We start from the raw sequence: 21424 nt of genomic DNA, 5'->3' as shown, positions 1-21424 counted from the left end.
TGTCTGATTGTCCTTTATTGTAAGTAATAGCAGTGAAAATTACTGTACTTTTACACGCCAAAAACAATGCTTATATTAATCTGTTTTCCTGGCTGTCATCTACCCCCTATCTGGGGTGCTTCAGGCAACATCTCTGGCCACTTGAGGTAGGTGACTCTCCTGCTCTGCTCTGCAGTGGTGTGGCCTCACCTTGAATACTTTGTGTGCAGTTTTGAGTGCCACAATATAAGAAAGATAGAAAGCTATTGAAGAGTGTCCAATGAATGACTATGAAGATGGTGAAGGGCCTGGAGGAGAAGCCTTATGAAGAGCAGTTTGAGGTGACATGGTTTGTTCAGCCTGGAGGAGATTGACAGGAGACCTCATAGTGGTCTTCCTCACAAGGGGAGGTGGAGTGGCAGACACTGATCTCTGTGGTGACCAGTGACTTGGAACCAAGGGAACAGCATGAAGCTGAGTCAGGGGAGGTTTGGGTTGGATACTAGGAAAAAGTTCTTCACCCTGAGGATGTTTGGGCACTGGAACAAGCTCCCCATGGAAGTAATCATGGCACCAAGCCTGACAGAGTTCAGGAAGTGTTTGGCCAACACTCTCAAAAAGCACATGGTGTGATTTTTGGGGCTGTCCTGTGCAAGGCCAGGAGTTGAACTTAAGTTGATCTTTGTGCATCCTTTCCAACTCAGGATATTCTATGATTTTACAGTGTTGATACTTTAAATAAGCAGAACACAAATTTTATTAGAACTGTTAAGCTATTAACACATAATTATTTCTAAATAACTATTTTCTAGAAACTGAAGGTTTTCAGTAAGGTATGGCAGAGGGAATAGTATGCACATCCTACTGGCACAGAGAGAGCCGTGCCCAGGTAAGGAGGTTCTCAGAGCCCCTGGTCCCCCTTCATGTGGTGTCAGGCTGCAGGTTGGGTTCCCCCTCTCATGCCCTAAGGTGTTCTGTTTTCCAAGTTGCAGCAGGGAATCACTAAACTAATTTTTTACCTAAATTTTACTTACACTTTAACCTGAATTACCTCGACTATGATTTTGGATGTCTGTTCACCTCAGTGATGGAGGTAATGTCTATTTAATAGCTGTCCACGTCCTTGGGATTACCCTGGACACCTGTCAGAAATAGGAGGGGGTTTCTGGTGGCATCAGTCTCGTCCCTTGCTGGTTCCAAGAATGTTTTTCTTAGCGGCGCACGCAAGACCTGGAGTGCATTTGCATCCCTTGTTGGAGTGGGACGAGCAGGACGCCGCTGGTGCCCAGGCCCCGGGCCCCTTTAATGGCAGCTCTGCCGCTGCGTGCGCGGCGGGCGGGCGGAGCTGCGGCCGCACGGCCGGGCCCAGGCGCGGGCGGGGCTCGGGGTCCTGGGCAGGGCCGCGCCGGCCATGGCGGAGAGGCGGCGGCGGTCCCGGGTGCAGGGCGGCTGGGCCAGCGCCCCGGCGGGGCGGCCCGCAGGTAAGGAGCGCCCACAGCAGCCGCCCTTCCCTTCCTTCCCGACGGCCGCTTGCCTTCCTCCACTGCCGTCCTGCAGTGGCGACGGGGCGAGCAGCAGGCAGGGGGGCCGGTCTGCGGCCGCACTTTCCGACCGCCCTGCGCGGCCCCGAGGGCCGGCCCCCTTTCCCCCGTTCCCGTCGGTAGCTGAACTGCAGGTGTTCAGCTTTTAAGTAAAATTGGCGCCTGTGCCAGAGGTGCGGCGAATTTGGCTGCAGAACGCGGGGTACGGATGTGTTGCTGACGCACACGTCGAGGGGAGCGCGCCGCTCGCATCTCTGGGCAGCTCGAGTGAGACCAATAGTGTTTGGCGGAGCTGACTTCCCTAAGAACAGTCAGCCACTTCTTATCCATCAAACGCATTATGTGCCTTCGTTTAGCTTTTCACGGTGAAAACATTGTAAAATAAAGAGAAGTAGTGGAAAGGGATGGAGGGATGCAGAGGCAGAGGAGCACTTTGGAGGTTTCCAGTCTTGCAGGAGGAACTGGTTTGTTTTTGTGAACATGCTCAAAACACGTTCCACTCAGGTGATTGTAGTTTCCCTAAAGCTCCCATATCTCTGCAGACTAAGCAGCCTAGGCAAGCTGAATTTTTTATAATTATGAAAGAGAATTGCCAACTGTTTTGACTTGTGCATGTGGCCTCAAAATTTTCTGTTACAGGTGCATTTCATTGCTTCTATTCCCAAGGGGATTAAAAAAAAATTCCCCATGGCTTGAATTATGCAGAGTGAAGACTTTGTCTGTGTTTCAGGCCCACTTTAAAGCCTGTGTAGATAAAACACCTGAACTGGTGTGCCAAAGTTACTCTTCCAATTTCTCGCTGGTTTAAAAATTCTGGTTTAATAGAAGTTTTTTTCTAAGAAAAGGAATACAGAGGGAAACAGCTTAGCTGCATGGAGAATTTCTGCTGGTGTGTGATAGGTGTTTGTTGTAGAATTGAAAAGTTATGGATGTCATCCTTTCAGATAAAAGTATGTTTTCAGTTGTGTTTGTCCATGAATAACAAATATATATATATATATATATTTTTTTTTTTTTTTTTTTTTCAGTTCCTGTGCAGTTTTAACTCTTAGGTTTGTCAATTTCCTGAAGTCTCTGCCAAGCATAGGAGACTACTCCAAGGAATGATTCCATAAGTTTTTCCTAACTGTTTTTTTTTAGTATGGTGATACTCAATTCATGTGATCTTTTCTTCTTTGTTTTAGCACCTAAGGCACCTGTGGCCAGCAGCACTGCCCTTGCAGGTGTGAGACCAGCATGGAGACAGAAAGAGCAGCCTCACGCTCAAAAGCAATTTGTCTTTGAAAAGCCATCAGAGGTAAAACTTACAGGGTAACTAGCAAAATCTCATCTGTTATAAAACTTCAAATGATAGGTAAAAAATTATTTGAGAATATAGTTTATTGTTTAAAATCTGAGCTAAGCTTTGAGCTTTTGCTAGGCGGAGTTGGTAATTGTTTTGCGTATATGGCAAACAGAAAGTTATAGTCCCTCTGTTTAGCCTGTTCATAACTACTCTGTTTTAGAGAGCTAAAAGAATATGTTCTACTAAATATTAAGTCTGCAATGTCCTAAGCATGTTTGAGCTCTTCTTGGTTTTTTTCAGGTGGGGTACCTATCTGTCTTAACTTGTTACAGGGGAAGAGCGTGGTATTTGTTTTATAGACTTTATGTCCTATCAGTTGATGAAGGATATTGTGCTCTATGCAGCATATGGGAACTTCCTTGCTTGGGGAAAAAAATAATCATGAGCACTTCTTTCTATGCTAGACCTGTTTGAAAGGCTGTCATCTAGGCTTGGAAGCATTGAAGATGGCCTGGGAAGATTCTCTTTCCCCTGTGGCAGAGACCTGCTATCTATGTAGTACTATATTTTGATCCTCTTGGCTCAATGCAGTAACTCCTTGCAAATCAGAACTCCACTGAGCTCAGAGAAGGGAAGCATAAATCCCTTAGACAACCAGAATGATAGTCAATGCTGGATTAAACTACTCTGTCTCTTAACAAAATACAGCTGTCTCAGCTGTGCAGACAGCTTTACAGTGTAAACTCCTGCTATGTCTGATCTTTTGTGTTTTGCTCATTTGACTGAGGCTTGCAGTTTGTTCACGCTTCTTAGGGTGGCTCTGAATTTCTCCTTATATAAGGATATTTTTTTAAATATGAAAATAAGAATTTTCTTAATTGAAGTTGATAAATAGCAAGTACTGTGATCGTCTAAATAATTTAGAAATCAGTGTCCTTTAGGGGGCAGTTGGTGGCTAAAAACCAGCCTGCAATGGTAGCTGCATTTGAGAGTTTCTGGGACGAGGAGGGAGTGGTTGAGCTGTTACTGCTTCCCTCTTGCCCTGAGTGTTTTTCTCACTGGCTTATCAGTGTGTGGCAACACAGAGTCACTAAAGATGATGCTTGATTGGAGAGTGCCAATTGATTGGAGAATACTTTAATATTCACTGTTTACTGTCTTGTTCCCTTTCAGATGGAGCACAGAGTTCCTGAGGCAGGTGTGATAGAGTGAGTACCCTGCTGATTTCTCTGTGCTTTTTCTGTCCTCGTGGTCGGTAAGAGTAGAAATTGTGGACTTTTAACCCTTTTATCATGAGCTGAATGTGTTATTAGGAGAGCCCAAGTCTGTTAACTGGTTTTTATGCCTTTTGTATAGGTGGGAAGCCAGTAACCATGATGAGTTAAACATTCTGGTTCAGCACAATTGCCAGTATGTCTCCTTTGGTTAGCAGTGCACATTTTCCTGGGGCAGTCCCAGTGTAAACTATGCTAGAAATTACTTACTCGGGAATATACCAGAAATATAGCTGGTATGGCATCTTCTTTCAGGACTCAGAGAAGTAGCTGATAGTAAGTTTCATAGTGAAGCTGAGTCTTTGTATGTCATTTACCCTTGGTGTTGAAATGGCAAACTTGTCAGGACAATTTTGGCATGAAGTGTGAGAAGATGTGGTGGTGTATGGTGGAGTGAGAGATACTGAAAATCTGGCTTGGTTCAGTTTGGCTGTCTTGGTAGAATTTTCTTTCTCAGTGTACCAGTAAATGCAGACGTAGTGATCTGAGTGCAGTCACGTATGGTTGTCTCCCTTAGGTTCCCTGTGATATCTCTTTCATTTTTTTCTAAGAGCCCTAAAACTACTGAGCCTTTGGTGAGGGGAGGGACAGGAAGTGCATGCAAACTCATTTGCTTGCATGCCTTGCTGCTGTACTCTGACCTTTATATCCAGGACATTATTTCTTCCCTTTTCTAACTTACTTTTCTCTTTTAAAGAAAGCTTTTCCCTAGTCCAGGCATACAGCAATTCTAGTCTGTGCTGCTCAGTCTAAGCTAATTTCTTGTTTGTCTTTCTCATGGCTCTTTCCTTTTTACATACTCAGCAAGCCTGGTGTGTATGAGCTCAGCAAGGGACAAACTGGCATTTCTAGGTAAGTGGATGAAATGTTAATTTGCTTTTGCAGAGTAATGTGGTAATACTCAGCTTTCTGAAGTCCAGTCTCTGCAGAGGGTTTTGACTTCAGCAGCTGCACGTGGCACTTACTGTGCATCATCTGTTTAGAGTACTTCTGGAAATACTTTTGAGTGACACTTAGCAGGGACTGAGATGGTTCTGAGCAGCACTGAAGAGAAGAATAAAGAAACCTTTTGACATCCGGTGCTCTTTCCAGAATAAGGACAATTGTCTATTGGTGTCATGATTCACAGTAAGTTGCTGATGCAAATTTGGATCAGTATTCCTGTGTTAGCAAGTGTGTGATGTCTTTTGTACAGTTAAGAGCAGCCCAAAACTTGTAGCTGTAAATTGTAATTGTTTCAAATAAATCTAATGAAAGCATTTAACTTTAGGCAATTGTGGTAAGCTCATGTGCTTATATGCCACGACTTAATTATTTCAGCTTCAGGACACTTCAAAACAAAACCTACTTGTTCTGTGATTCCTACTAACTAAAATACATTTTACCTTGCTGATTTAGCTGTAATATCAATATTAATCCTCTTCTTTTGAATTTGATAGGTTTTTATTAATAGTGGAAAAAATGCCAAGGACATACTATTTTTTTTGTGCATTTATTTAATTTCTTCTGATTATTGTATTATTCTATTTTTGTGTCTTCATCTTAGTTTCTTCTAAAGATGCAAATAAATCTTTAAAGCATTTTGAAGAGTAAAAGCTTTGACCAGCTGGAAAGAGACAAGATACACAGTCAGCTGGGTTAGCCTGCATTTTCTGGAGTTTGTTTCTATAATACACTGATGGAATATATATATTTCTGGAAAGTTAATGATCAGATTTGCATCTTTTTTTAACACCGTTACTATGTACGCCTACTGTGAGGGGCATGGAATACTTGTGAGAGTAAACTGCTGTTAGCAGCATTCCTACTGTGCAGCCCACCACAGTGGCTGTAATTCTTGGGTGACTGTTGGTTCAATCAACGTATTAGATGTACGTATGGAAATGAAAAATAGGAGATGTTAAATAGTGTCCTTATGCTAAATAATTTTCTTTATGCTTTGAAAAAGAGAACAGGAATGGCAGTAAGGATAAAGGGCTGTCAAATTCTAAGTGATGTGGAGATGGTGAATAAAGGGCAATTATTTACTTAATGTTGATTGTATTGCCATAATCAGGTCTATCTGATTTATCAGATGTGAAGTTAATAACAAGGAGAAGGATGCCATTTTTCACAGCATATGGCTGATCATGGAATTCATGGTATATTGTTGGTTTTCATGAGTTTTTATAAGTTTTGAAAAGAAATTCCATACATTTGGCGAGGGTAAGACTCAACTGGAGCCCTTCTTTCCTTCATGCTTGCTTTTGGCTGTCAGAAACAGGATACTGGACTTTGACTTTTGATATCTTGCATTATAGCCATTTTTTAACTCCTTTGGGAATCCTGGAAATGAAAATATTTTCCCAAAGCAGATATAGAAATGTATATTCCTTCCATTTTTCTTTTTCATCCCTAGGATTCATTTGATTCCTGGCTTTATTGACTCAGAACAAGCAGACTGGATGTTTGAGCAACTCCTCCAAGACATACCCTGGGGTCAGCGAACTCACATCAGACAGGGTAAGGAGTGTGTAGACCACCTTTTCAGGTCATTCACAGGTCAATTCCATAACAGAATCTGTGTGCTGTTCAGAATTGGTTTTCATTTTCAGTGTTACCACTTCTTCAAGTTTCCATGCAGGTTTTCTATGCATATCTGAAGACTACTGCAGCTTACTTTTCAATCTTTAATACTATGTTACTATTGCCAACTGAATGAGATCTTTCCAAATTAAAATTGCCTGTCTTAAAAATTTTGGAGTTTTACTGTCTCTTCTGTCATCTCCACTTCTTTTTCTCAATCATTTTTTAAGATTAAGTCTGGCCACCATCATACAGTCTCCCAGCAATGCTGCAAAAACTGTGTTCTTGGAGGTTTCTTTCATTTTTTGCCTCTTTTACTGAAAATCCCAGCAGAGCATGTTCCTTTTCCTTTGGCTTTAGTTATTAGTTCCAATATGCAATAGGAGAAGAGGCTGCTATTCTGGATTTGTTCACTAAGGGGCACCTGTTCTAGCTAAATTTCATTTTCAGTCAGGAACTGATGTAAGATAATGTATCAGAGTAGTTACTGGATGGGGCTGGAACATGTCTTCTACATGTGTGTTTCTTGGCTGGCCATAAAGGAACAGTGTAATGGAGAAGGCTACCTGTCAGTTGCCAAGATAGTATTTTCAGAAGCTGAAAGTATTTTTACTGATGTTTGTGTTATACCACAGAGCACACACGTATTTGACAAAATATTGTGTCCAGCCTTGCTACATTTTGTTTCTGTAATGTCCCAAGGATGCTACAATCCTTTCTACTTCACCCTTTCCAGTGGTTCCATCTGCACCTTGCAACTTACACCAACATACTGGGCACCAGAACCAAGTGAACATAAAACAAGATAAAACTTCAGTTTTGTTTGCTGTCTTTAACTCATCCAGTCCCTGCTCTGTCTGGCTTTTAGGGGTAGGAAAATTGATAGGTTTCCAAGATTTTGGCAAGGTAATTCCTCCTGCGGATGCACACCTGAATTTGAATAATTTAATTTCTTCATTTGAGTTCATTATGTAAAGCTGAGGATTTTAAGGGGCTACTTTTTAACTTTAGGTGAATGGACAATCTCTTCTTGATGAAGTTTCTTGGAAGAATTGCATCATCTTTCCATTTTCAAATCCTTTGATAAGTCAACTGAGAAAGTTTTCCTGTTTTTTTTTCAGGAATATCTTTTGAGGAACCACGGCTTACATCCTGGTATGGGGAACTTCCTTACACATACTCCAGGATAAAAATGCAGCCAAATCCAAATGTATGTATATGTTTGTATGTGTCTTATTATTGTCTACAAAGAAAACCTTTGCAGAGATCAAGAGACAAAAATTCCCTCTCTCCTCTATTCTAGTTATCTAGAGAATCTGTTAGCATTTCATTTGTGATCAGCAGCAGATTCTACTGGAATGTGGTCAGTTTTATACAGTACACTTTGAGTAAGTTGACTGAGAGCAGCGTGATTTAGTTGCCAAATGTTGCCAAAAGGAGGTTACTACTCTAAGAGTTTAAAGTTTTGCTTTGGGTCGCTGTAGCTTCATACAAAACTCTGAATTGCTCTGTGTTACTTACTTCAAGATTCTTTGTATGGGAGATTGTACTGCACTCAATCATACTGATTTTTTTTGTTGTAAAGATACAGTAATACCAGTTACTGAAATAGTTACTTTCAGAAACACTTAGGTTCAGTACTGTTTAAATGAAAGTTTAGGCATATTATAATTCCTGTGTGGATGCTGTGAAATTCATACAGGCAGCTCATATGCTCAGCAACTCCAGATTGCAGCATGTCATTTCCCACACTGTTTTGGAAGAGTTAAAAACCTTCTGAGTGACTCAGTGATGTTTTGTTAATGTTTTGTTAATCTCTCCCTCCTCCCCCCGCCCCCCCCCCCCCCCCCCAGCCTGTTGACCCATCGGCCTGTCTCTTGGTATTGCTTTGTTTAAAATTTCCACGGCAGTAATTAGGTGTCACTGTTGAAAGCTGGATAGCATGAGAGAAAAGTGTCCCAAGTTCCAGAACTGCTGCCAAAGTGGGATATTTGGGAAGAGTTGGAAAGGCATTATTTAACATTATGAGTTGTGAAGATTTTGTAGTCTCAAAAATACTGTAGTTAAGGGAACTTGTGGTGGAAAAACAAGCATTTCTTTGGTGCTCGTTTTTGAAATACTCTTTTAAATGGGCTTTTCTGAAAGCTGAATGGCTTTAGGGATTGGAAGTGCCTTCACAAAATCATTCTGTTGTGCACTAATGATTTAAATCCAGTTCAGAACTGCCTGGTGTTAAATCCATTGCTGTTCAGAGACTGGATGGAGCCCATATACCCTGAATTCAAGGTTTCATTTCAATTTGCATCAAGTTCTGAGTGCTCATTGGGCCACTGGCTTGTTTCTCTCATCCAAAAGGTACAACACCTAAATGAACTCAGGCTGGTTCTGTCTTTTATTCCTGAATATTTCTGCTTTTTACTGAGAGAAAGAAACTCAAGCAAAAAGTGAGATGCACTGGAGAAGTTGCATAGCTGGAAGCCAGCCCTTCCCCGGCTGGAAGTTGCCCGTAGGCATATCTATGGGTACACTGCACACAGACAATGGTATTTCACGCAGCTTTGCAGGTGGGAGTACCTGCAGCTTAGAAAATAGGGGATGGTGTAAACAGCACAGTCCCTACCTGTAGAATAGGGTTTCTAGCACAAAAATATCCTGATTAACATGTAATTTAGTGCACAGCTTAGCCAAAACTGATTACTCCCTTCAACACTTGATCTGTAGGGGTAATTAACTTTGTGCCCCTCCTTTTTTGCTTGGTAAGAATTGGTGTGATTGCAGCTCTTCTAGATATAATCCAGTGTTTGTGTCTCAATGATTTTTGCTATTAGAAAATGTTTCTCTGTAAGTAGTGATAGAGTTGTTTCAACAAAGCTACTCTGCTGCAGTTTGTAGTGGACTTGCCACTACATTGTAAAATTCACTGTATGGTACCATTTCAGTAATACATACTTCTGTGATGGGAGTTGAAGAAATTAGTCCTGGTTGGTCACTGAAAAGTGCTCTCAATAATTCTTGTTGGACTCTTCTGCACATTCAGGCAGACCAGTTGCAAAGCAAACTTTTTTTGGATGATATTACCGCTTTCCCGACATGTTCCGTAACTGCAAGCTATGTTTACCTAGAATTAATCACTCACATGATGCTTAATGGTTGAAGGCATGACTTAGCTAGAAATACCCCATGAGAGAAAAATGGTATGTTGAGGCCCCTGCAGTGTAACCAATAAGTTAAATACCTGTTAAACTTGGGGAAGCTTGGAAAGAAGGTAGTGCAGCCTTATTTATTAGAGGTGGATACTAGAAAATATTTCCAGCTCTCTCTCAGTTGCTTCTTTTGCCAGTGGTGCACTGGGAGATTTGGAATCAGTTTCTTATCCTCTCTTGCTCTCTGCTTATATAATGGGCAAAAATTCTGGCCTACATTGCTTTGGCTTTTTTTTTTTTCTTTATATATTTGTGAAGTTCTTAAAATCACTCTGACAGATGAAAGTCATGATGTAACTTCATAACATTAAATAACTGAACTGACTTGTAATGGAAAGTACAGAGCTTCCTTGGGCTGTGGGCTCAGCAAGATGTTAGCAAAGGGAAGGATGAAATCCAGGACCCACTGATGTTGGGTTTGTGACCCACTGAAGAGTTACAATGTTGAAGTCAAAACCCCAAGAGGTGATGAGTTGATCTCAACAAGCTGTGCTAACAGAGTGGGGGCAGAGGGCTGTGTTATGCCAACCATTTCCTCTTGTTCTCTGTCAACAGCTGCAGGCAATTGAGAGTAGTGTCATTTAGTCGCTGATTGCCTCCATTAGTATGAAAGGCAGCCTGGCTTCAGAGTTTTAAGTGATGATTTAGTATTGAGTGGTGGGTAATGTGTGCATATTTTGCAGAAAGCCCAGCCCATTCCTCTGCTCTACTAAAAATATCATCAGAATTACTGTAATTTGTTTGATTTTAAGTTTATTGTGATTAAAGTGCAGCATATTTTGTTTTAGTGTTTTTTGCCTTCTGTCTTGCATTACCTGCCCCTGGCCTGTGTTCATGGCATTTACATTTCCCTGTGTGCTGATTGCAGTGGCATCCTCTGCTGACCATGCTGAAGGAGCGCATTGAAGAGTTCACTGGCTACACCTTCAACTCTCTTCTCTGCAACCTCTACCGAAATGAGAAGGACAGTGTGGACTGGCACAGTGATGACGAGCCATCGCTGGGGAAAAATCCTGTCATTGCCTCACTCAGTTTTGGTGCTACTCGGACCTTTGAGATGAGAAAAAAGCCTTCCCCTGTGAGTGTTCATATCACACTGAGAGACTCATAGCTACTAATATGTTTATTGTTTTCCCTGTTTAAGAAAACATAATTACTAAAGCATTTCAAAGTTAATGAAAGCACAACTTGGAAAGTTCTGTGGAATAAGTGTAGGGATCAAGAAATCTCTCACATGGACCATGACATTCTGAGGATGGGGATGGGAGCACTCTCATAATGTGCAGCAGTGTAGTGTAGTGCTGCAGTGAATTGGAACCTGGGCAGTCTTCTGCCCAAATAAGGGCTCTTTCTGGTACTTAAAATGAGGTCAGTGATGCTGGAAGTGGACTTAACACTGTGCAAATGAATCAAAGAGTTGCATTTTCTTAAACTCAGGACAGTGTTATGTAATGCAGAGTGTACATGGGGTGAAGAGTAGTTCTGACTACTCTTGTAAGTAAAAATCCTCTTAAGAGTGTTTGCATTTTGACATGTGTGTATTCAGATTGAGGGGCAGTGAACAAAGGGAAGAAGCTCATTTCTTTTCCATGAAATGCCATGGAAGCTGTCACATCCTATTCAGTGCAGGCTAAACAGAGATCCTCTACATCGATAAGGAGACCTGTGGAATATCCTTTCAGGAGTTAATTGGTGATTCAGTAGTGAATACTCTTTCTAGATAAAGTGCTGGGCTTGAGAGTGCTTTGTTTATAAGCCAGCTTAAACTTTGCAGTTCCTATTTATCCAAGTAAAGGATTCACATGTGTTGAGAATACAGACTTTATTTTAGGGTGTCCTGTTTCAGATGAATTTTCTGCTTGTGCAATCTTTGACACAGTCAAAGATTCAAACTTCTTCAGAAAGAAGTTTGGTAGCTGCTTGTGTTGCTATTTATTCTGAGTAGGTAGTACAGAAAGCAGAGGTGATAATTACCAGACTATATGAAAAATCTACGCTGACATACTGAAGCCTACCCATCAAGAGTCACCTTGGGTCACCTAGTCTGAACAGCAATGGTCAGAAATTCAACCAGAAAACAAATAGTTTGTAGTTTTCACCAGTTCTCCAATTTGTTAATTCTTTGTTGCCTGAAGGGAATTTAATCTTGGTCCCTGAACATGAGATCATGTAACCAGTCTATTATGTCAGTGAGCATAGCATGAGTAAGTATCCCTGATGCTGTGTTGATAATAAAATGTCAACTGGAAAGTTTATTCCTCTAGAAAACTGGAAATGGTGTTTGGATTCATTTTAGAAGTGTCTGTGTTCCCCATCAATGAATCAGAATAAAATATGCTTAAACTTCAGTATAAACTTCACAGGTTCTGTCTTAAAAATCAATCCTAGTTCTTGAGTGAGATGCCTTTTTTATAGATCTTCTGGAAAGACACCCACTATTAGCAAAGGGGAAATTCTCTATGCCATTTGTACTTGACTGCCTTGTTTGAGCTGTACTGTACGATTTCTTCCCTTTTCTTCCAGAGATGGATGGTTTTCTATAGATGTATCCCTCAAGCTTTCCTCATTTTTTTTTAGCACCTTTGACCTGATATTTCTGACTGGCTGAGTCTTGCTAGCTGTGAAGTGTATTCCTTTTGCAAGTGACATACCTTTTTTCTGAAGTAGAATCCCCATGTGCAGATCTTTGGAATAGTTGCTATTAAGTGTCCTGTGCCTAAGGGAATTCATACTTAATAATTACATGGCACATATTACGTATCCTTTGCACATTCCCAAAGACTTAAGTTTCCTCAGAGCATCCTATGACAATAGATGCTTTGCCAAGTGGGAGTTACAAGAGGCTCTGATGGAAATTACAACCTTTCAGGCTGTACCAAAGAAGTAATTTTCATACCCTATTCTACTGTAGCATTCTCTCTTTCATTAAGAGAAAGTTAAAACTGATTGTACATCTTTGAAGTTTGATCATTCCTTTGTTAAAAAGCAAGTTACAGGAAGAGGAATGTAATCTAGGGGAAAGGAATTCAGATTAATAGTCATCACGGGCATTCAGGCTCTCCCTGGCTTTATTATCAGGCAGTATCAGTACACTGGGTTTTCCAGAGTTAGTCTTCATTGAGGAGGGAAATAGAAAGTAAATCCTTTTCCTCCCAAAATTAAATTTCTCTGAGGGCCAACACTATGCTATTTCAGATTCTAGGGTTTCAAAGGCTTTCATTTCCCTCAGTTCTTGTAAGTACTTTTAAGTATTTTGAGATTAAAGATATAATGAACATACAAGATGAGAAATACTATGGTGGAACATCACTATGGATAAATGGTCCTAGGAAAAAAATGTGGTTTCCTGTGTTGGGACCATGTATTGAGTACAAAACCATATGTACTGCAAGTGAGGTCCCAGCTTGAAGGGCAGTTGAAGAGTGCTAGATCAGAGCCTTCAGAGACTTTAGTTCGTGTTGGTATCTCTACAAATATTTTCTAGATTGTATCTTGAAATGTGGATGAACCTGGTAGTGAATAAAATCCTGTTTCTCTAACTGAAAAGATGACCAGTAGTGCTGATGGGTTGCATTTTTTGTGCATGTTTATGTGAATTTTGACAATTGTTTGTTAGTAGTTTGGTAGTGTTTACTTAAGTCACTCTGAAACAATCACACAATCCAAAATCTTTTTTCACTTGGTAAAAATGAAAAAAAAAGTTACTTATGTTTAAGTGGTTTTTTTATTATCCTGAAAATTGTTCTAGGGTGAGGGTAAGGAAAAGTTCAGTCCTCTGTTTTTATTTTTGGTGACCACTGTACTGGATAAGTGTTCATCTAATAATAGAGGGTAAAGGAGTGTAGAGACATGCATAGACTATTAGTATCTTCTTAAACAAGCATCCTTTGTGGAGAAGTAGAAATAATTCTTACCGGGATTTCAGCCCAGTGCACGTTAAAAAAGTTGCAAATACATTTCAGGTGTAAATTCCTCACTGGAATAAGGAGACTTCATGGGAATTAACATGACTCCAGAAACAGTTTTATCTTGCCTGCTGAAATTTTTAAGCATTCTTTTTTCTAAATACAGCCTCTTCTGTTTATTTGGATCAATTGCATGATAGCAGCTGGTATTTTTCCTTTGCTTTAAATGGTTTCTAGGGTTTTTTAGGTGCCTACATCATAGTTAAAAGTCTACAGTGATGTGGTTTCTTCAATTTTCTTCTTCCAGTTCCAGTAAATTACTTTAAGCTTGCTCCTGCTTTCCTGTTCCCCCAGCCCCCATCATTGTAGCTCCTGCCTACACTGAAATCAGGAGACAAATGCTTTGCTTTAGAGCTGTGATTCATACACAGTTCACACAGCTATTGGTTGAGTCAGTGAGTCCTCTTGTGTTTACCTACAGCCTGAGTGTCACCACTGTGACACCATGACCTCCTCCCATTCCCCACACAACCTCAAGCCCCCAGGCCCACTTGGACATGACTTCATCCTCCCAGTCAAGAGGAGTTGGTTTCACTCTGTGGGATGGGTGTTTCTGATACAGCCTCACTACCATTTTTTACTATTGCTTGTTCACTGCTCAACTCTGAGACAGTGCCAGGTTATCTGATTGTGTCCTCCTGGAAGCTGAGTGGGGTATGTAACTATGGGGGGAAGGGTGATACCTGATGCCCCACATTCCACTGGGAGGTGCCCAGTGGCAGAGCAGGGGCGGGTGCCATAGGGACCAGCTGGGTGGTTGTCCAGCAAATGGACATGTGAACTGTGGAAGGAGTTAGCCAGCTGTCTTGCTCTTCTTCCATCTATAACCAAGGAAACCCATGGCTGCTGGGAAGGGAGGGAGCTTCACACCTGTTAGATAATGGCAGGGTGTTCCTGGTGTTCAGAGAATCAGCCTTGAGATGGGCCTGTCCTTCAAATGAATCCCTGAAGCGCAGTCCGTTTTTCCTAAGCAGAAGATAAAGATCTAGTACTTCTGGAAACAGCAGAAAAACAACCCTTTGTATCATAACAGACCTAATTGAAGATGAATGTGGGAATATCTGGAGCATGGTAGAAGCAGAGATTGAGATCAAGATGAAGCAAGTTGAACTTTTAGTTTGGCATCAAAGAGACTCACAGACAGCGGTGGCTGCAGAGGAGGACGAGGTGTTGTCCACCAGTATTGGCACAGCTTGAGAAGCTGTAGACAAGCAGAGAGGAAGAAGGGGCTGAGGGAGTCTAAAGGTAGGCCTGTGTAGGCAGGCCAGTGCATTATGGGAAGAAAGGGCAGTATAACTGATATTCATCATTACTGATCTGTAAAGAACTGCAATGAGGATTTTGTCAGAGACAGTGAAAATAAACATGTTAAATGCAGAAGTATTGGTAGGTGAGACTACTTTGTTGTGGAGGAGGATATTAACACAGCTGGTGCTAGAGATGTAAACTGGAAAACAGGGCTACAATCAAGATGAAATCTGAAAAATACAAGATTTGAACTCTTGCAAGGATAATTCTCTTGGTAATAGGTAAATAGGTGAAGCAGAAGACTAGAAATCAGTATTCTCCATGAAAAATGCTGACTTTTGCAATTGAAAATGATTTTGCTCATTTGCCTGTAGAACTGCATTATTATTTATACATTCTTCTACAGGATGTTTCCATTTACTTTTCTATATAATAGAAGATTCCTCTACACTGTCCAGAAACCATTTCCTACCACTGTAGCAATAAACTTTCCTGAGACTTAAGAAACAAACTTGGGTGATTTATACAGATTTATACTAGATCTTTTCTCTTTTTGGTTTTGATAGCATTTCAAGAGAAAAACCTTGATGGAGTCCAGGAATTTTTACAGATTTTAGATTCACAGCTTCCCATCAACTCACGCTGAGCTTTCCTTACTTATTGGCTGTAGTTACTGTAATTAAGGTTTTTTAAAAAAAGTTTAGCCAGTGTACTGGGATAGTGTAAAGCTTGGATTGTATTGAATGTGTAACTCAAGATTATGAAAATTCTAATATATTAAAAAGCAGAACAGTTGCTTTACCTGTTTTTGTAAACCGATGGTTTTGTGGTACATATATAGAGTTACAGAGTGAGCATAAAGAAGTCACCTGATGCACTTTCCATGTTTATTACCAGAAAGTCTTTTCCACCTTTGATGTCAAAAATAAATTTCCTTCATAAACTTCTTGACCTCTGAAAGTCAAGTGAGTTTTCTGTACGTCTGACATCAGGTCTAGGAATAAAAGTTCTGAAATGAACTTTGGTCAACAGTAATGACACATAAGAAAGTAAAAACTTGTTGTTTAACTCCACTGGCTTTGCAAAGCAAATTGACATAAAAATATCTTTTTCTAAGTATAATAGAGTTCAGAGATGTCCCATTTAAACCAGAAAGTAATTGCTGTTTTTACATACTGACTTTTCTAAGCCAAAAGGATGTTTTCTCCTAAATCATTTATCTTAGCAAAATTACTTTTTAATTAAAATGAGCAAGAGATAAAAATAAGCCCACTGTTGTCCATCACAAAGTGAAATGATGTAATCCTCTGAAACAGAAAGTATGTGTACAGTGATATTTCTCTGCTTTTCCTCAGAAGTCATGTTTATAATAACTATTTTTGAAATCTTTTCCTTGTTTCCACTGACGATAAGAAAATGTTTCTTGATACTGACTTCATATCAACCAAGCTCTTTGCATTTCAGAAAGTGCAGTCCTCTTTCTCTCTACATCTTACTTATAAACACACACACTACTAGTTGGTTTTCTGAAAATCAGACTCTGTTTTAGTTTAGGACATAATTTTCCCAGTATTTGTTACTCCATTATTTTGAGCTTTTCAGCAAGCCATGAACTTTTTTAAGGACAAACCTCCTTCAAGTTGAACTACTACACACTAAGCAGTGTATAAATCTGATTTAAAGTTGGAAAGGATAGTGCAAAGCAAGAGTTCCTGTTCCCACTCAATGTGGCATGTGTGAGACCACTGCTGGGGTGTGTCACTATGTCTAGTTGTTACATTTGAGTTTTAAATTGGTTGCACATAATCTAAAGGCTTAACAAAAGTTTGCAAATTATTTGTCTTCTAGTCTAGCATTCTGTTTTGCTTAGTGGTGATTAAGACAACTTGATTTAGCAGATATTATAGGAAAAGGAGATTTTTTTTTTTTTTAATAAGAAAAACTCTTCTTCCAGCAGCTAGTGCCATAGCAGCATGTAATGTTGTAACAGGAGAAATTCAGAATAGCGGGAAGATGTTACTTTTGATGAAGTAGTTAACTGTTGGTATCTAGGTTAGGTATTGCAGAATGTCTCCACACTGAACTGTTTAAGATGTTTGCACAAGGTTTGTAGCCTCACTCCAGAATTTTGCACTAAATACAGGAACTGGTTGTTGAACTTTACCTGTGGCATCCAGGCAGTGAGATACAGTGGCTTCTTGTCATCGTTAAAGTGCTCGGCTCCTGGACTTTATATGAAATGCAGATACAGAGAGGTTTACGTAGACCTCCTGATCTTGGAAGAGCATCCTCCCTCACAGGCTTTTTAAGCTCTACTGTAAAGGACTGTTTTTCTACCAAATGCACATGCCTGCCTCTTCAGTGTCTGATGTTTCTTTTTAGGAAGAGGATGGAGACTATACTTACGTAGAAAGACTTAGAATCCCACTTGATCACGGGAGTCTGTTGGTGATGGAAGGAGCCACCCAGGAGGATTGGCAGGTAAGAACTTGACACTGTTTATGTGCTTTACTTGCAATGCAGTTGTCCAGATAAGCTGAGGCACTCCCATGAAGGTATGGGACATTCTGCTTCCAGTGGCACAGTTGTTTTCCAAGATATTAGTATTACTTTCTCGCTCAGAGTTTGAAAGCACCCACAGAAACAATAGTTTCGTTTTCATGTAGCAAGTGATGCAGGAGGAATCAATTCAGATGTTCCAGCATTAAAGTTCAGCAACAAAGGTTGCAGCCTGCAGTGAAAAGAACAAAATCAATTTAGAAATTTAGAATATCAAAAAGTTGTAACTTAATTTAAGAATTCTATAGTAATGTACAAAGATTTTTTGTTTTCAGTGGCCCTGAGCATTCAGAACCTGATTTTTTTTACCTTACTTAAGTGTTTAGAAATATGAATAAAAAGGCATCACAGGAAATTAAGGTTTTAGTCATTGTTTGATTACCTGTATTTTAAATGCACAAGCTCATGCTTTTTTCTTTTTTCCTAATGTCACTTACAGCATCGAGTGCCTAAGGAGTATCATTCTAGAGATGAACGGATAAACTTGACATTTAGGATTATTTATCCAGAACCTGATGGAGTATGGAAGTGAAGAGCCACTTTGGACATTGCTGGAGATACACCCATAGTGGATCTAGAGCCTTAGATTGCTACAGATTTAAAGGAAGCCTTGCAGAAACAGAGTTCCTTGAAGTCATGGGGAAAAGAGTTGATATTATGAAGATCTTTGGCAATCAGAAGCTGTCTGTGTCATGTGGACAGAAATTATATGTTATTAGATGATACTAAATCACAGGCTTTAAGTTTGTGAGCAGTGATTATTCTTAAAAGAATGCAAAGCATGTGAAAGATTTGAAAGGTCCCAATTGGAGCAGACAGATTTAGTGAGCACATAGTTTGCACCTTGTCTCTCCTTTACTCCCAAGTGGTCATCTCTTTTGGAAGAAATGACAAGGTGGGATTCTGTGATCTAAATCCACCTCTGTGTGTCTGTACATAAAGGAGAAAGCTGCACTTGAGGATGATCACTGGGTATTACTCATTTCACCAAAGGGTGGTGCACTGCTTTTTATCTGTAGGTTGCAGAATCTTTTCCAGTTAAGCAATCAGTTTCATAACTTAAATAACTACTTGAATTATACTAGTGTCTAGTGGAACAAGGGTCCAGGCTCTCTTCTGCCATGCACTCAGTGGTCAGACTTTATCTTAACTGTTTATCCACGTAGACAGGACAAGGCAAAGGCAAGCAACAGAGACATCTGATGACCCTGCTTCTGGGTCAGTGCATATTGCATTAAAGAATATCACTCAGAGTGTTATCTCTTGAGCCTCTGCTGACACAGATCAGCAGTCAGCACCTCAGACCAGATTCCAGGCTGACTTGGCTGGAATCCTTCAAATTTGCCTGCTGCGACTCACCTGCTGCTGGGAAGCAGTGGGCTCGTGACTGCAGTCTGGATGTTAAGTCAGGAGTGCTGCCTATGTGATTAAGTTCTTACTGCAGCTAAATATCATCACTGTACAGGTTCAAATCATAGGTTTGGTCCATCTTCACTGCCTGCCTGCAGTAAGATCTAAGCACAGGTAAATACTCTATGCCTTGTAACACGTTAGCTTTGTTAAGCAAGCTAATGTCCATCTTCACTGTAAGAATAAAATGGTGTTGAGAAAATATCTGTATTTTCTTAGCCAGCATCTGTTGTGGTTTAAGTTCTTATTTGGTGAGAACAGTCAAGTTATTAATACTCAGTTATGCCTATATTTTAATGTTACTGATGATATAAAGGACATAAATGTTGAGCCATTTCACTCCCTGTGGTCTGAAATTGGGCAGAATCATTTCCTAGAAACAGCTTCTCAACCTAAACCACCATATGTTATTCTTCTAAAATGAATGAATGTTTCTAGAAAACTTAACTCCATTATCTAATGATGTCTTCTCTTTCATCCCAATTTGTACAGAAATGTTTTTGGACTATTTTTAGTGTTATTTCCTTGCATTTGAATCTTTTGTCTAGGCTCTATGATGTATTTCATGGGAATCAGAGTTGAAGGAGGCAGACACTTACTTTCATATTTACTTTCTTTGAGTCCTTGGAGCTTTGTGCACATTGCTGTATGTGTCCAGGTTTGGCAGTCCTGACAGAGAGTGGGAGTCCTTAACTGAGGGACAGTGCTAATTTGTCAAGGCATTCTGAGAGGGCAACACTTTTGCCCATATCAGTTCATACAAGCTCCATTTGTTTTCACTGTGTTAAGAGCAGCCAGGCTGCAAGAAAGAGTAGGAGATGGGGATGAGTTGGAAACTTCAAGCCTGTGGAAATTGCAACTCATTTGAATTCACTGAATCTATGGCACATAACTAATGGTAGGACCCTAGAGGCTGATACTGTTGTGGAAGAGCAGTTTTTCACTTCCTTTTCTTGGTTTCAATTTAGTAATGTTAGCAAATTTTGGTTTAGTTACTTCCTTTGATTTGGGAAAAGACCAAGTTTTCCTCCCCAGTAATGAAATGATTTATAGGAGAAATGTTCTATCCTCCAGTGCTCCTTTTGTTGCTGGAGACTACTGCATTCTGCTTTCTCTCACGTGTCAGCTTCACTGTATCTAAATCTGTTTGACAGTGAAGAGAAGGTGTATGGCATGATTCCCCAGCCTGTGCTGTGCATACTGGCTGCAAGGGGAGCAGTTGGCCTAGGGGTCAAGTTTCTTTGTCAGCTGGGAGCTTGTAGCTCCTTCCTTCCTTCCCCCACCTCTTCACCAGAAAAGTCAGGTAGCTAGGTAGCAGCAAATTGCAACCCCTGCCTGCCAAGAGAGCAGGAAATGGCTTTGGGCAGAGGAGATTCCAGCCCAGAGTTCCTCAGGAGACCTTTCTGCAAGGACTTTCCTGTTGGTAGAAATTTGTTCCTGAATGCTACAGGCACTTCTGCTGAGTTCTCAAAATGGGTGTGCACAAAAGTGAGATTTGAGAGTTCTTGAGCTGATGGTGTTCCCATGGCACCTAAAGACTTTTCACTAGAGACCAGGGCAACTTGCACATTTCTTGTGCCGCTGTTCAGCTGTGTCTGCTATTGCAGTCAGGTGCAAAGGGCAGCATGTTTAGAATGGTAAATACGCAGTTAAGTCTCATTCTTTAACTTAAAAGATAGGTGGAGGAACCTTTCCCCTAGTTACATGGATTTGAAAACAGCGTTTCTAAAAATGTCATCCAAAAGAATTACTTTCCAGATAAAAAATTACTTTCCAGATAAAAAGCTTACTTTCTTCCTTCTTAGGACTGTTGTCAGGATATTCTCAGCCAAAAACTTTTTGAAAAATAATTTAAACTCAGAGTACACTAAAGTAAAGTAAAATATACTATTTATATGTTCACAGAGGATTCGAGGATGGGGGGCTGGCCTGAGAGTTTTGTTTTTGCAGTTGGCACCAGATTCTGTCCATCTGAGGGGCTGCAGCAGCTGTTGAGAGCTGCTTTGCTTACAGAACACCTCTGTGTCAGTATTTTTATGTGGATGATAAAAACTGTGGGTTTACTGTTTTCCTTTTCTTTGAAATACAGAATGGTTTGGGTTGGAAGGGTCCTTGAAGATTTTGGCAGAGTATATGTCTCTTCCAAAAAATGCTCAAAAATTGCATTCTTCAAAACTGTTAGTCTCTGACTTTCAAACAGGTGGAATCTAGTAGTAACCCCTGGTAAGATTCCCTTTTCCAAAATAGCCATCATGTTTTCCAAAATGTAAAGATTTGATGATAAGGAGCAGATGAATGGAAGCTGTCTTGGGTAAGGATGGACAGTAGCCTGCCTTCCTTAGGGAGCATTCAGGATGGAGCTGTTCTGAAATAAAAAACCCACAACTGGGTCCAT

The 21424-nt window shown here is 40.4% G+C and overlaps 1 protein-coding gene across 2 annotated transcripts; it reads left to right on the top strand.

The window, feature by feature from the left end:
- Positions 1-176: 176 nt before the first annotated feature.
- Positions 177-19565, top strand: ALKBH3 (alkB homolog 3, alpha-ketoglutarate dependent dioxygenase). 2 transcript variants are annotated; one of them, XM_053981314.1, is made up of 10 exons: positions 177-540; positions 792-868; positions 2705-2817; positions 3979-4013; positions 4884-4931; positions 6478-6581; positions 7766-7854; positions 10716-10925; positions 17443-17541; positions 18059-19565. In XM_053981314.1, exons 2-10 carry the CDS (start codon positions 832-834, stop codon positions 18149-18151), a joined length of 828 nt encoding a protein of 275 aa, XP_053837289.1. In that variant the 5' UTR covers positions 177-540; positions 792-831; the 3' UTR covers positions 18152-19565. The 2 variants fall into 2 exon arrangements, with proteins under 2 accessions (XP_053837289.1, XP_053837288.1); XM_053981313.1 differs by lacking the exons at positions 177-540; positions 792-868 and adding an exon at positions 911-1460.
- Positions 19566-21424: the final 1859 nt, after the last annotated feature.

Source organism: Vidua macroura, chromosome 6 (genome assembly GCF_024509145.1).
Source record: "Vidua macroura isolate BioBank_ID:100142 chromosome 6, ASM2450914v1, whole genome shotgun sequence".
NCBI classification, from domain to species: Eukaryota; Metazoa; Chordata; class Aves; order Passeriformes; family Viduidae; genus Vidua; species Vidua macroura.
Note: the sequence above shows the minus strand (reverse complement) of the source record. Positions and strands in the feature narration are given on the sequence as shown.

Excerpts from the sequence above, each read along its gene's own strand:
- ALKBH3 (XM_053981313.1), top strand. The coding sequence starts at position 1,391 with ATGGCGGAGAGGCGGCGGCGGTCCCGGGTGCAGGGCGGCTGGGCCAGC. Across the intron at positions 2,818-3,978 it reads TCTTTGAAAAGCCATCAGAG|ATGGAGCACAGAGTTCCTGA; the intron begins GTAAAACTTACA and ends GTTCCCTTTCAG. Across the intron at positions 6,582-7,765 it reads GCGAACTCACATCAGACAGG|GAATATCTTTTGAGGAACCA; the intron begins GTAAGGAGTGTG and ends TTTTTTTTTCAG.